The sequence below is a fragment of the Capricornis sumatraensis genome, chromosome 6 (assembly GCF_032405125.1).
Source record: "Capricornis sumatraensis isolate serow.1 chromosome 6, serow.2, whole genome shotgun sequence".
NCBI lineage: Eukaryota > Metazoa > Chordata > Mammalia > Artiodactyla > Bovidae > Capricornis > Capricornis sumatraensis.
The window spans coordinates 18,516,451-18,532,254 of record NC_091074.1 but is presented as its reverse complement, the minus strand read 5'-3'; the positions used below and the strand labels follow the sequence as shown (position 1 = coordinate 18,532,254).

At 46.9% G+C, this 15,804-nt stretch overlaps 1 protein-coding gene across 1 annotated transcript in view; it reads left to right on the top strand.

Moving 5' to 3' along the window:
* The window catches only part of PNOC (prepronociceptin), a 28,791-nt gene that overhangs the window by 7,145 nt on the left and 5,842 nt on the right, over positions 1 to 15,804 (top strand). The window contains exon 2 of the mRNA XM_068974752.1: positions 6,314 to 6,463. Within this exon, the coding sequence (XP_068830853.1) occupies positions 6,338 to 6,463 (126 nt within the window). The 5' untranslated portion in view covers positions 6,314 to 6,337. The remainder of the gene's footprint in view (positions 1 to 6,313; positions 6,464 to 15,804) is intronic.

The window sequence follows — 15,804 nt, the reverse complement described above, 5'->3', positions numbered from 1 at the left end:
ATTTAAATACTAGAAACCACCTGTAAGTTTGGACTGTGTGGTAATTCCAATTTTTAGGATTCTTTGAATTGCAGACCAGAATGAATAGCACTGAGTAAAGATTTTTCATTAATTGGTGGAGTCACTTGTTAAAAGCGATGGGTAGCAATCTCTGGCTTCCTTGCTTCTTTTACTGCTAAATGCCCACTGACATTCATCAACCTTTCTGTTTCAGTATGGATGGAACTTTGTTTTGTTTTGCCATACCATACAGCCTGTGGGACCTTACTTCCCTGACCTGGGCTCAAACCGGTGTCCCCTGCCTTGGGAGCATGGAGGCTTTAACCACTGACCCACCAGGGAAGTCCTGGATGGAACATTGTTACAAAAAAGAAATAAACACTTTAGCCTCCAGCATCAGCTACTCTTTAAACTAATGCTAACTCATAAACAAGGATAATAACCAATCACACCTCCCCAGCACTCAATTGCTACCAAGTGTTTTTCATTAAACTTAAGTGAAACACTGCCCAGGATGCAATTTTAAGATTATATTATTAATCACATGCCTTGATTAGCCTGGGGGAGTAGAATAAGAGAACCGGCTGAATTTTTAAAAATGATTTTCTTATTTCTGAAAAATAAATTAAAATTTAAAATAAATAATTGCAAGGGATGGGACTTGGAGGGTTGAGTAAGGAGCTCAGAGGTAAGATGAAAGGTTGGTGTACCAAGGATCAGCAGTAAGGGCTGGGCTAACCACAAGTAGATTTGATAAGGTTTCCCCAAGGGCCAAACAGTTTCACATGCAGAAAAGGTATGGAATGGAACATATGCTCAGGGTCCCAGGGGCTCATCTTTCTTTACCTCATCCTAAAAACCCATTTACCCAGAATTTGAGATAAGGAGTAACAGTCAATCCGCCAGACATTTGCTGAATGAGCAAGTTGCCACATTTAATGAAGTTCATGAAAAAACCTCAGCAGGAGAGCATTTCATTAACATCTGTCAGAATTTATCAGCTCAGCCTATGCAAACATTAGGGATCGCAATTTTGTATTAGGAAGGAAATGCAAAGGTCCCTTTTCTCCCGGCTTTTCCCTTCCTTCTGTGACGTACGGACACTGCCACCATGTGGCCAGAGAGAACATAGCATGCTGAACAAAGGCGACACAACTGTCTCTCTGCCCAGAATGAAACTGAGTAAAGAAGCTTAAAGGCAACTACCAAATTAAACAAAGGATATAACCAAGCAGTCCTCAGTTTGAGACCTTTGCTGATAAGGTGACTGTTTGGAACTCAAAAGATATATTCTCTTCCAAAGAGCCTATAAGTGGTGATGAGTCTACCTGTTGTCTACCAACAGGTTGCACCACTGCAGACTTAGCACATAGCAGCATCCCAACCGTGCCTCCCAGGGACTGGCAACTAGCCTTTTCCCAGAACATGCATGCGGTTCCAGCTTTGGATGGCATCTGGCCTTGCTCTGGAGCAAAACTTGTTCCCAGCCCTCCCACCTGGAGTGGAACAATTAACTACCAGAACCTTGTCAGGCCACGGGCTTCCCTGGTGGTTCAGACAGAAAAGAATCCTCCTGCACTGCAGGAGACCTGGGTTTGATCCCTGGGTTGGGAAGATCCCCTGGAGGAAGGCATGGCAACCCACTCCAGTATTCTTCCCTGGAGAATCCCCATGGACAGAGGAGCCTGGCGGGCTCCAGTCCGTGGGGTCGCAAAGAGTAGGACACGACTGGGCGACTTAACACAGCGATTTGTCAGGCAGGTCCTGAAGTGGCTTCTATGCCTGAGCATCCCAGGCTCCCAGGGAAGTGGGGGTCCTCCTAAACGCGCCCCAACTCTCATTTGTGAAGGAGAGACACTCGTGAGACTCCACTGTCATCTATCAGACTTTCTTGAGCACGGCCTAAGCACCTGGCCCTGTGCTGGGTGCTGGAAATTCAGAGAACCACAGAACATGGTTTCTGCCCGTCAGGAAGTCACAGCCCAGTGGGAGAAATAGACACGAAAGTCAAGCTTACAGAGTAGAGTGCCAAGTGCCACACAGCAGACAGTAACAGTATTACAGAGTGAAGGCTATGTCCTGGGCTCCTTCTTTGACAAACGTTTGTTATATTGTTCTGTGCTGGGTGCTATTTTAACTGTGTCAGGTTGATATTTTAAAGATATCAACCCATTAATCGTCCTATAAGATGGTTACTCTTACTGTCCCAGTTTTACAGATGAGAACCTAAGAGGCTGAGTTGCAGATATGGGATTTTGCAGACCCAGGCAGTCTGCAGGGATGAGAAGATGAGAAAAGACGAATCCCTCCGTTAAAAAAAAAACCCAAACAAACAAAAGTAGAGCTACTGTATGCTCCTACAATCCCACTCCTGGGCATGTATCCAGAAAAAAAAAACGTAATTCAAAAATATACATGCACCCCAATGTTCATTACAGCACTATTTACAATGACCAAGACATGGAAGCAACCTGAATGTCTGCAGAAAAATGAATGGATAAACAAGCAGGCATATATATATATAATGGAATATTACTCAGTCATAAAGAATGAAATAGTGCCATTTGCTGCAACATAGATTATCATACTGAGAAAGACAAATTATATGATATCACTAATATGTGGAATCTAAAAAAATAATAATACAAATGAATTTATTTACAAAACAGACTCACAGACAGAAAACAAACTTATGGTTACCAAAGGGGGAAGGCTGTGGTGGGGGCGGGAGGATAAATCAGGGGGCTGGGATTAACATATACACACTATACTATATAGCAAAAGGGACTCTACTCAATATTCTGTAATAACCTACATGGGGAAAAGAACCCAAAATATGTATAAGTGAATCACTGTGCTGTACACCTGAAACTATCACAACATTGTTAATCAATTATAAAATTAAAGTTTTTTTTTAAAAGAAAACAGGAATCCTAGCAACCCTGTCTATAAGTCCCTTGTGCCTGTTTGACGGACAGGTCCCCAGGGCTCACTTCTTAGCGCTGTGATGTACTTCACAATGCCACACAAACAGAGGGGACTCATCTAACTCAGACCAGGGAGGGCTTCCCCCGGGGGATAACTCCTGTATAAAGTGTGAGCTGGAGTCAGGTATTCTGAGCAGAAGGAAGAGCAGGGACCAAGACACAGAGGCATGAAGGGACCTGATATTATGTGTGACTCATGAGGACTCGAGGAGATTCAAGGCTGAATGACAGGAGCTGAAGCCAGAGAGCTGGGTGGGAGCGGGGCTGAGTCCCACGGGGGACTAGAGAATTAAAGAATAAGGGAATCATCAGACGTGGAGATGGGCTGGTGGGAGGCTGGATCATTGGGTGGACTAATTAGAGGGTGATCACAATAACCACGGTGATACATCTCAACTAGGGTACTAGCCCCTGGGATATAGGAGAATGATGCATTTGAGGCATATTCATTTGAAAAGACAGTCCATGCCGTCACAAGAGGGTTGGACACAACTTAGCAACTAAACAACATTTGAATACATGTTCAAGTTCATTGTTCATTAGCACAGACCTCCCAACTGGTAGGGTAGAGGTTGAACCCTGTGGATGGCAAACAGGACCCTGTTTCGCCTGGAACGGGCCTCTCTCTCTCAGAAGGGGCTTCCCTTAGGAAGACAGCCCCGGGAAGGCTGCCTGCTCACCATCCCCTCCCACCCCTGCTGTGTTCTCCCTTCCTCTATGTTTTTGCTCTTTGTTTGCTCATCTTTCAGCTGTGCCGTGTGCCAGGCGGGATCTTAGTTCCCTGACCAGGTATCAAATCCGTACCCCCTCCACCGGCAGCATGGAATCTTAACCGCTGGACCACCATGGAAGTCCCTGTGCCTTTGGAAAGCCATTCCCTGTGTCTTCTGCGTCCTCTTGGCAAACTCTTTTTGTGATAACTGGAGTATAACGGCTTTACAATGTTGTGGTAGTCCCTGCTGTACAGTGAAGTGAATCAGCTATAGGAACACGTATATTCCGCCCCTCTTGAACTTCCCTCCCACCCCACCCCCAGCCCACCCCTCTAGGTCTTCAGAGCACTGACCTGTGCTATGCACAGGTACCGTATTACCTAGCAATCCCTCTACTGGGCATATGCCCTGAGAAAAGACACGTGTGCCCCAACATTCATTGCAGCACTATTTAAAATAGCCAGGCCTTGGAAGCAACCTGAATGTCCATCAACAGATGGATAAAGGAGGTGTGGTACATACATGTGATGGAATGTTGCTCAGCCGTTAAAAAAACTGGGTCATTTGTAGAGATGTGGATGGACCTAGAGTCTGTCATACAGAGTGAAGTAAGTCAGAAATAGAAAAACAAATGTCATATATTAATGTATATATGTGGAATCTAAAAAAATGGTACAGATGAACCTGCCTGCAGAGCAGAAACAGAGATGTGGATGTAGAGAGTGGGCATGCAGACACAGGGGAGGGGGGAAAGAGGGATGAATTGGGGGGCTAGGATTGAGCATATACACTACCACCTGAAAATAGACAGCTAGTGGCAAACTCTCACTCGTTATTCAAACCCATCTCAGATGTCACCTCAATAACTTAACAAGCACTGACCATTGATTCAGTCGACATACTCTTGGTATGAAAAGTGTGGATGATGCCCAAGAAGAGCTGGCCTGGTGTCCCTCCAGGGCCCGTGGCCATGGGTCACCCCCTCTCCTCCTCCCACTGACTAGCTCCATTGCAGACCCACTTTCTACCTCTGCTTCTCAAACTCTAAGCATGTGTACAAATCACCTGAGAATCTTACTAAAAAGACAGATCCAGACTCAGTAGATCCGGGGTAGGGACCGAAATTCTTGATCCCAAGAGATGCTGCTGGTCTGCAGACTGTATTTGCATAGTAAGGCTTATACATTGTTTCAGTGTAGTCTAATAAAAAAGTAATAAAGGCCATTATTTGTTTTTCTATGCTGAATACTTAAGGTGAAATGTACATGCAAGGAAACACACAGAATCTAAATGTACAATTCAGTGAATTTCTGGCAAACGTATACACCCCTGTGACCTACACCTCAATCAAGAACATTTCACATCTCCAGAAAGTTCCCTCATTCCCCTTTCCATTTAACCCTCCAAATAAAGTTGATTCTACAGGGACCCAAAGTGATGCGGTCCAAGAAAATAGCTTTCCGATGCAGGAGACTTGATCACAGGATAAGTTTAAAGGGAAACATAACGAGTGAGAGTTTGCCACTAGCTGTCTATTTTCACATGGTACTGTATATGTTCAATCCTAGTCCCCCAATTCATCCCTCTTTAAGGCACATCTTTGAGGCAATCCTACTGCTGCTGCTGCTGCTAAGTCGCTTCAGTCGTGTCCGACCCTGTGCGACCCCATAGATGGCAGCCCACCAAGGCTCCCCCGTCCCTGGGTTTCTCCAGGCAAGAACACTGGAGTGGGTTGCCATTTCCTTCTCCAATGCATGAAAGTGAAAAGTGAAAGTGAAGTTACTGAGTCGTGTCCAGCTCTCAGTGACTCCATGGACTGCACCAGGCTCCTCCGTCCATGGGATTTTCCAGGCAAGAGTACTGGAGTGGGGTGCCATTGCCTTCTCCGTGAGTCAGTCCTACATAAAGAATATAAATGACTGATCTAACTCATAATCATTGGCGCTATTACCTTAGAATAGTCTCTGGTCGTTTTTCAATAAATGACTCCATCTGCCTGGCCCTGTGCTTTGCACAGAATAACAAGGTGAACATATTAGCTCTGTGTGTAGAGAGCTGGCTCCCATCAAGGAGGAGAACCAGACAGGAAACCTAGCAGATGCTTCCCAGAAGAGTGAATTTGGGGCTGCAGGGCATTCCTGGCCAAGGCAGGGGAGGATGAGTCATTCATAAACTTCCTATGTTACACATCTCACACTCTGCAAAACATTTCTTATGGCTCTCATTTTTGCAACAGCCCTGGGGCAAGGCAGGTACCAGTGTTTCCCATTAAGAGCTGTGAAAAGTGAGACTGGGAGGGGCTGTCTCAAGGCCACAAGTGGGCCTTGCAAGTTGGGCCTTCAGCTCCCTGGAAGCATCCATACACGTGGAGGCCAGTTGGATGGCAGGAGTAACAGGTGTGCCTGCTTCCCCAGCCCCACCCCAGAACCCAGATGCCAGCCTGTGCGTGAATATCACCCCCGGCAGACAGGATGGGCCACCTGTGCCCTTGACCGTCCAGCCCCTCCTGGGAAGTGGAAACCAGGGCACTGTGCCCTGGATGAGGGTCTCCAGCCCCTACTGGCTCCCAGAGAAGGGCTGTGCTAATGGTGCCCACCCTCACTTGTGTTTTAGCATCTGGCTTCCGGCTCCTGCACCATGAAAATCCTGTTTTGTGACCTCCTGCTGCTCAGCCTCTTCTCCAGCGTGTCCAGCAGCTGTCAGAAGGACTGTCTGGTCTGCAGAGAGAAGCTCCACCCCACTCTTGACAACTTCAGCCTCGAGGTAGGTCCAGGAGGTTGGACCCTATCTTCCTCTCCCCGCCCAGGTCACGTGAGTCTCCCAGTGTGAGATGGTCCCTAAGAAACAGCAGCTTCTGAAAGCAAACCCTGTCATCGTCCCACGTTTCCACATTTGAGTAAAGACCCACCCAGGCTGCTGTTTTGTTCCTATTATTAAAAGCATGCACACGCATTCTAGAGAATTTGGCAAATTCCAAGAACTATGAAAAGAAGAAGTTAAAGTCACCTTTAATCTCACCGGTCAGAGAAAAAAAATCTTAGTTTTTTCACTTGCTGTGTTATACCAAAATAAGTTTCCCATTATTAACATTATTTTAATTTAAGTATACTTGGCTTAACCAATCCCTCCTGCTGACCACGTAAGTTATCATCCAGTTTTGATATTATAGACAATTCTACAGTGAACACTTAAGTGCTATCTCGTATTTAATTTGTTTATTTGAGCACTAAATTTCACTAAGTCAGCTGCTTTCTCCACTGCTTTCACTACCATTTAAATAGTCATTCCTCTCCTACTTAATCTAATATAACTTGATTACTTTTTCTTTTTAGTCAAGAAAACTTTCAAAAGATGTCATGTTTGGAACTCCTCAATCTTAAGAGCCACCTTTTCCCTCCTGTCCCTTGAGGCAAGTGTACAAATATAGAAACCAAGTACCCACATTGGGCTGACACACAAATGTGAACAGACACAGCCCCCTGACCCACCAAAACACCACGCTCCTCCCATGCCACCTCAGTGGCTTTCGAGCCTGTTTTCTGAACAGTAATGACCACCAAATCATGAAGACGCATCCCGAGAACCCATTCAAAAGGTCATCCATTCTCCTCCTTCAGTTATTGTGGGTCTTCTGAGCACCTACTATGCACCAAGCACCTACTATGCACCAAGCACCTACTATGCACCAAGCACTGAACTAGACCAAGGGCCCCAAGGTGAGCAGGCAGATAGTGGCAGAGAAGAACCCAGGATCCTTTCCTGAGAGTAATCACTGAGAAATGGGGAAGCAAGAGCAGTGCACCCCAACCTAGTCTAGAGGGGTGGAGGGGGCTTTGGGAGGAACTGAGGCCTCTAAGGAGACCTAAAGATGATCAGAGAGGCAGGGGGTGAGCCCAGGTGCCCAGGTAATGAGGAAGGCACTAGACTGGGGAGGAGCGCACATGTGCAAATGCCTTTTGGCGGGAGGGGAGTGACATGTAAGGAATTGAGGCAAGCTGGATTTGGCTAGAACACAGAAGACCCCACACGCCTTTTCTGTGCAGGCCAGAGAGGCTTAAAATTTCACCCAAAACAAAACGCTTTCCAGTGGTCTCAGTCAACAGAGCAGACAGCTAGTTCACAGGTAAACCAGTGAAGGAGTTGATTAAGGAATAATCTCATCATCATCGCAATCTTGATAAAGACTGAAAGTTGTGCACAATTCCTGAATCACAAGCTTTAACTGCAACCCTATATCTCCCACTCCAGAAAAGCATGAGGACCTGTGTACACCCATGTTTATGGCAGCATTACTCACGATAGTCAAAAGGTAGAAAAGACTCAAGTGACCGACGAGAGACGAATGGATAAACCAAACATGGTCAAGGCGGACAATGGAATATTATGCAGCTTTTAAAAAGGAAGGGAATTGTGATACAGGCTACATCATGGATGAGCCCTGAAGATGTATGCTGTCACAAAACAACAAATACTGTAGGATTGCACTTACCTGCGGTTCCAAGAACAGTCAGATTCAGTGACAGAAAGTAGAATGGGGCTGCCAAGAGCTGGGGAAACTGGGAGAGGGGAGCTAGTGTTTAATAAATGCCAAGTTTCAGTTTGGGAGAATGAAAAATTTCTAGAGATGGGGGCAAGGGTTGATGGTAACCCAACAAAGTGAATGTACTTAATGCCGCTGAGCTGTCTGCTTAAAAATGGTTTCAGTATAAATTTGATGGTATTTGGATTTTACAATAGAAAAAAAAGTATTTGGAGCTCAACTGTAAGGATAACACGGAGTCTGCATTAGTGTTTTTTGTTTTTTTTTTTTTTTACAAAGTAAAGCATTCACAGATTTAGGTAACTTGTCGAGAGCAAACATCATGCCTGACTGTGAAGCACTGTGATGCTCTGGCTCTCAGGACACCTTGACCCTGGGTGCCGGTCGTGAGATGACAGAGGCTACCAGGGGCAGGTTCCCTCCAGCCTCCTTATTGTCATCTCAGAATCTGCTTCTGCTCCTCTTCTCCCCCCTTCCTGTGTACCACTGATTTTCCTGCTGGAAATTCTTTTTTCCCATCTCCCACTTGCTCTTTCCTTCCCTTTGTGGTCCTGTTTTTGGAAGAGTATCCACATTTGCAACTTGGACCCCTCATGGTTGCCTCGCCCCTTTGCTGTGCTCGAGCTCAGTTGCTCAGTAGTATCCGCCCACATGGACTGTAGCCCGGCAGGCTCCTCTGTCCATGGGATTCTCCAGGCAAGAATACTGGTGTGGGTTGCCATTTCCTTCTCCAGGGGACCTCCTCTACCCCATGACTTGAACCCGTGTCTCCTGCACTGCAGGCAGATTCTTTAACACTGCCCTACCTGGGAAGCCTGCCTTAACTCCTTAGCCAATCCCCAAGGTCGTCAGCGGTTCCTAACCACAGAAACCTTTGCCAATGTGCAGGCTTCCCCTCCTCGTACTCTCCAGTGAACCCTGCTCTCTTCTCCACTCTGATTCTTCCTTTTCTGCCTGTTAGAGCCCCATTTCTCTTCCTGCCCTCCTCAAACACAAGTGATAGCCAAGATTCCCTGTTCTTACCTCCATGTCCTTTCCCCTTCCCAGCGTCTGCTTTCCCAGGCAGCAGGTATATTTTTTGCCTCCTCTTTCCTGGGCTCATAGTTCCTGGGAAACCCATGCTTCCCTTCCCTCCCCACAGCTCCAAGAACCTGTCCTGCCATCTTGCTCATACCTCCGACTCCTCCCCCAGCCAATAAACCCTTCAATACTACCCTTACGAGAGGATGCTTTGCTGATTCTCCACCAGTCCCCAGTTGAGCCAGCCCCTAGCACCATTGTTCTCTGACAATTACTTGCACCTGCTGGGCTATCTCTTAGGCGCTGTCTTTGCCGGTTAATCTGGGCCTCGCCAGCACACAGTACAGTGTGGAACAGGGCAGTACTCAATAAACAGGTCCCATGGAAACTGGAGGGCTTCCCAGATGGTGCTAGTGGGAACCTGCCTGCCTGTGCAGGAGATGAAAAAGATACAGGTTCAAACCCTGGGTTTGGAATATTCCCTGGAGGAGGAAATGGCAACCCCCTCCAATATTCTTGCCGAGAGAATCCCATGGACAGAGGAGCCTGATGGGCTACAGTCCATGGAGTCACAAAGAGGTGGACACGACTGAAACGACTTAGCATGCAAGCACAGGGAAATTGTAACATTGTAAGACCTTTTAGTCTCCTAATGGGTGCAGACGCTGTAGAGGCTTTACACAGGTGTCTTTCAAAGCCAGGAAGGAATTTGCAGCTTGTTTCTATTTCTCCATAGCATCTTAAATCTCTGGGGTCTGGAAAACACTGTAAGAAAATGGCCAGTTCCCGCTTCAGAGTGATGGATGACCTCTGCAAGCGCCTGCTGACCCCCAGAGGACCTGGTTGCCTGGGTGTTTCTAGCTTGTATTCACTTTTAACCTATTTTTTTTAAGTTTTATGAAATGCCTAGAATCGAGGCAACCACATCTCACTTCCAAATCTTGCAACCCTTGACTATGTCCCCTCTGTGAAAGACGGGGGGACTCAGATATTTAGGCAAGGGTCACTATCCGCCCCCACCCCAATCCTTCCACCAAATGATGGAATCCTAACCTATTCCCAGGACCTTCCGGACCCTTGGCTTCATCAGGACTTTCATTTGTTCCCACTCCAGGGCAATGGTCCAAGCATGCCTGCCTTTTGTTAGACTATCATTTTGGTCAGTAAATGACCAGCACACAAGCCAAATGATTGGAAAGTCCTGGGCTGTCAGCTAATTGAGAATGATACTTACCCTACCAGCTTACAAAGGAAAAAACTAGATTCACCGAGTTATTTTAGTGACCAGGAAGAAGGTAACTCCCAAGAAAGGTCTGTCTTGTTGCTGTAGAAGTTTAGTCACTCAGTCATATCCAGCTCTTTGCGACCTCACAGACTGTAGCCCACCAGGCTCCTCTGTCCATGGGATTTCCCAGGCAAGAACACTGGAGTGGGTTGCCATTTCCTTCTCCAGGGGATCTTCCCAACCCAGGGATCAAACCTGTATCTCCTGCATTGGCAGGCAGATTCTTTACCGCTGAGCCATCAGGGAAGCCAAGAAAGGTCTAGGGAAACTTATTTAAATTCCCTAAAACTCTATTAACAGCAGAAGAGTTACTACTCCTGGTAGTTTCTGTCTTCATTACACAGAAAATCTTAGTAGTTGACTTGCCGTAGGAGTTCCTAATACGTTTTTCTTTTGTACTATGCATCTGCTGGCCCACTAGCGTTGGCCCTCTGATATACTGGCAGACCCTCCCAAAGCAAATAGGTCCCAAATATCTCTTGGTCAGAAGTGGCTGGATTCCTTAGAGGCAGAAACATGACAGTCTGAATGAGTTGTTTATTTTCCTTCCGTTGGGCTCACTAATCTTCGATCCTAGACATTCAGATGACCCTTTGCTCATTGACTTCCCTCCCCCATGCAAAGCCCAGCTTCACAGATCAATTTGGCACCAGTCTGGGACTTTCCAGATGCTCCTCCATGCTGTGTCTGAATATAGCAATGTCATCAGAGTGGGCTGTGAAAATGTGTCCAGCTCACTTAATGGGCCATTAACCCATCTCTGCAAACAGGCTGGTGAGTCCCTCAGACCAGAGAGTGTAGTCAGGAAGCTCATATGCCCATCTGGTGCTACAAATGTTGCCGTCAATTTGGATTCCTCATTTTTTTGCCCCAAAACCTTCTCCTAAATCAAGAATCAAGATCTGTTTTTTAGTATCTAATCATCTAACAGTATTTAAGTCTCAGTAAGGGCTATACATCTGGTTTGATCATAGAATTTCATTTTCTCTGATTGACATGCAATATAATTACCATCTGGGCTTAGAAAGCCAGGGGCTTGCAGAAGATCTGAGAGACTCTAGGCTTAACAGTTTCCACCTGTTCCTGTAAATGGACAGAGCAGAACAAGGCAACAAGCACTTTGAGGATCCTATCCATGTGAGGGCTGAACCAAGTGTGTTCAAAAGTCCTTTTGAGTCCTACAAGTCTACGCTTATGACCACACAAGTCAGGTTGGGACTTGAACCCAGCAAAACCCCAGGATGGAACTTGAACCCACTCCTTTTTTTTTTTTTTTTTTTATGTGACTGCTCCAGGTCTTAGTGGCAGCACACTGGAGTTTTCCTTCTCACATGCTAGATTTTCATCGTGGCATGTGGGAGCGAGTGTGTGCTCAGTTACTCAATCGAGTCTGACTCTTTTTGGCCCCATGGACTGTAGCCCTCCAGGCTCTTCGGTCATGGGATTCTCTAGGCAAGAATACTGGAGTGGGTTGCCATTTCCTCTTCCAGGGGATCTTCCTGACAGAGGGATCAATACCCACGTTTCCTGTGCCTCCTCCATTGGCAGGCAGATTCTTTACCAAGGAGCCACTTGGGATGCCCTTAGTAGCAGGATGAGGGATCTAATTTCCTGACCAGGGATGGAACCCAAGTGCCCTGCATCGGGAGTGCAGAGTCTTAACCACTGGACCACCAGGAAAGCCCCTGAATCCACTGTCTTTTCATTGAGATTGCACACCTGGTCTCAGGACTTAATGAAGCTTAGACTCTTTATGTCTCCTTGCAGAAAGAACTCAGTAAGAGACAAAGTGATAGGTAACAAGTGGATTTATTTAGAGATACACATTCCATAGACAGAATGCAGTCTGTCTCAAAAGGAGAGAATGGCCCTGGAAGAAATACATTTCACAGACAGAGTGTGGTCCATCTCAGAAGGCAAGAGGCCCCAAAACATGGGGTGGTTAGTTTTTATGGGCTGGGTGATTTCATGGGCTAATGAGTACAAGAATTATTCCAGCTATTTTGGAAAAGGGGTAGAGATTTTCTGGAATTGGGCCAGTGCCCACTTTTTGACATTTTATGATCAGCCTCTGAACTTTCATGGTGCCTGTAGGTGTGTCATTTAGATGCTAATATCACAGCGAGCATATGAAGAGGCTCAAGGTTCACTGGAAGTTGAATCTTCCACCGTCTTGTATCTAGTGGTTCTCACCAGTTTATGTCGTATCTTCTAGGGCTATGTCATGTGATCAGAGGTTTTATCGTTCCCACTTCCCTCCTATTTCACTTCTGCTGACTTTCCTGGTGTTACCCATGCTTTCTGCTTCCTCCCTGACTCTGTAGAGTTTCTCAGACTCTGTGGATGTATTAAGCTGGATAATTATTTGTTGGGGTGGGCTGTCCTATCCATTACATGTTGTTTGCCAGTGTCCTTGTGAAATGGAGCAGGACCCTGGGGGTCCTCCTGGGTACAAGTCCTTTCTGTGTCCCCCAATTCTTGTTTGTAGGAAATAGGTTTCGTTCAGTCTCCTGAACCTGCCCTGAGTTCCAAAGGGAAGTTGCTAATCAGGGAAGGCAGGGGATGCCAAGAGCAGGGAGGGGCAGTCAAACAACAGTGCAGCCATTCTTGGTTCCACCTCAAGGAATATACATAACAATACCTTTGAGTTCAAAGAGCTGACTCATTAGAAAAGACCCGGATGCTGGGAAAGTTGGAGGCAGGAAAAGGAGACGATGGGAGATGAGATGACTGGATAGCGGCACCGACTCAGTGGACATGAGTTTGAGAAAACTCTGGGAGGTGGTGAAGGACAGGGAAGCCTGGCGTGCTACGGTCTGTGGGTCACAGAGTCAGACACGACTATAGACTGAATGACGATGACGACCTTTGAGTTTTTCTGTGAGACCTAAGGCCCCCACCCAGGTGGATGATGGTGACTTCAGGATGAGTACAAGATTCCTGGAACATCTGTTACCACCAGCCATTCAGAACAAAGTCACACACCCTGCAGCCTTTACCCCAAACCTTACCTATAAAAACTTCTCCCCAAAATCCATCAGGGAGTTTGGGGCTTTTGGATAGGAGTCACCTGTTCTCCTTGCTCCACAGCACCCCCAAGAGGAAATCAGGCAGAGGGTGGAAAGGAGACGGCAGACTCACATGCTGACCAGATGGAGAAACGGGGTCCGAGAAGGGGCATGCTCCAGAGGTCTGAACCTGAACCAGCTGGGGAATAAGGCGACGTTCAGAGAGAGACAGAGCAAAAAGACTTGAGGTGGAAAAAAGTAGGAGTGAAGTACTGATATATATGCTACAATCAGTACTTCATTCAAACCTGTTCCACTCATACTGAAAAAGTATATCAGATAAGAATTAAAGTCACCGTCTATGGGGTCACACAGAGTTGGACATGACTGACACGACTTAGCAGCAGCAGCAGCAGCAGCAGCAGCTAGTAACAAACACCTGACGTGACTTCTTTAATAAGATGGAGATTTAGGAGTTCTCAGGGGGCTCAGCGGTAAAGAATCCGCCTGAAAATGTAGGAGACTCGGGTTCTATCCCGGAGTCGGGAAGATCCCCTGGAGGAGGAAAAGGCAACTCACTACAGTCTTCTTGCTTGGGCAATCCCACGGACAGAGAGGAGCCTGCTGGGCTACAGTCTGTGGGGTCGCAAAAGAGTTGGACGAAACTTGGCAACTAAACAACAACAATACGTGGTAGTCCACTGGTAGGATTCCGGGCTTTCACTGCTGTGACATGGGTTTAGTCCCTGGTTGGGGAACTGAGATCCCACAGGCTGCGCTGTGTGTCCCATCCCCTGCCCCCCAAAGATGGAGATTTGATCCCTCACACAGAAGTCAGGAGGAGAAAGTGGAAAATGCTGAAGTGGAGGCATGAGCGTGACCACATCTTGGAGAAGTTTGGCAGCAACAAAAGGAGGGCAGGGTCAGAATAGTAAAGGCAAGCGGGAGAAGTCAGACTGAAGGACAGGTTTTGATGATTTGGTGGAAAAGCTGGTGAAGTCTTTGATTTAAGCTGCATGCGTATCTCACTACTTGGTTAGAGATCACGTTGGAAACCTTGCCTATAGAGGCATGTGTGCCACTCTGAACACCCGGGTGGGAGTGTGTGCTCCCCAGAGAGCCCTGATGGGGCACACACACATCTCACATCCTGCACCTGTCCAACCAGAGCAGTAACTCCTGACGCCCTGTAAGCCAGGGACGGACCCCTTGGCTTGGGGCTCTCTTGGTAATCCAGTGGTTAAGACTCCAAGCTTCCAATGCAGTGGGTGCAGGTTTGATCCCTGGTCCAGGAACTAAGATCCCACATGCTTCATGGTGCAGCCAAAAAAATTAAAAATTCAATTAAAAAAAAGACTCCAAGTTTTGATGAAGGGCTCTGCAGCTTCCTGCTCACCATGATGTCAAAGTCAGGCTGAAGTGGGGTTTTCATCTGACCCCAAAAACACAGAGAGGAGTGTTCGGGGTGAAGTGTGCTTGGGCGCTCAGTCATTTCCGACTCTTTGCAGCCCCACAGACTGCAGCCCACCAGACTGCTCTGTCCACGGGGTTTTCCAGGCAAGAATACTGGAGCAGGTTCCCATTTCCTTCTCCAGGGAATCTTCCTAAACCAGGGATTGAAGCTGCGTCTCCTGTGGTTCTGCTTTACAGGTGGATTCTTCACCACCTGAGTCATCCAGGAAGCCTGGAGCCAAAACAACAGGAAAAAAACTTGGAGGCAGAGGCTTCCAGGAGATTCCAATCACAGGAATGTGGGAGGGAAGGGTTAAGGCCAGGGCCAGTCAGGAAGGTACAGGAACATCATGGTCAGGCTGGTGGTCTAGACGAGAGGTGGGAGATGCCAGGAGAGACAGAAGCTGCAGGGGTTCCTAGAGAGCTGGCAGGTCCACTGAATTGTGTCGGACAGTCCCAGATTACCAACCTGTCTATATCCCAAAGGGTCTTAACCCCCCTTTTCTACTTTTTTACTGGCGTATAGTTGATTTACAATGTTGTATTAATTTCTGCTGTACAGCAAAGTGACTCGGTTATTATATATGCAAATTTTTTATATTCTTTTCCATTGTGGTTTATCCTAGGACATTGAATTTCGATCCCTATGCTATACAGTAGGACCGTGCTGTCCATTCATTCCGTACGTAATAGTTTGCACCTACTCACCCTAAACTCCCAGTCCATCCTTCCTCCACCCCCTCCTAACCCTTGGCAACCATGAGTCTGTTCTCTATTTGACCCCTATTTTCTATAACCC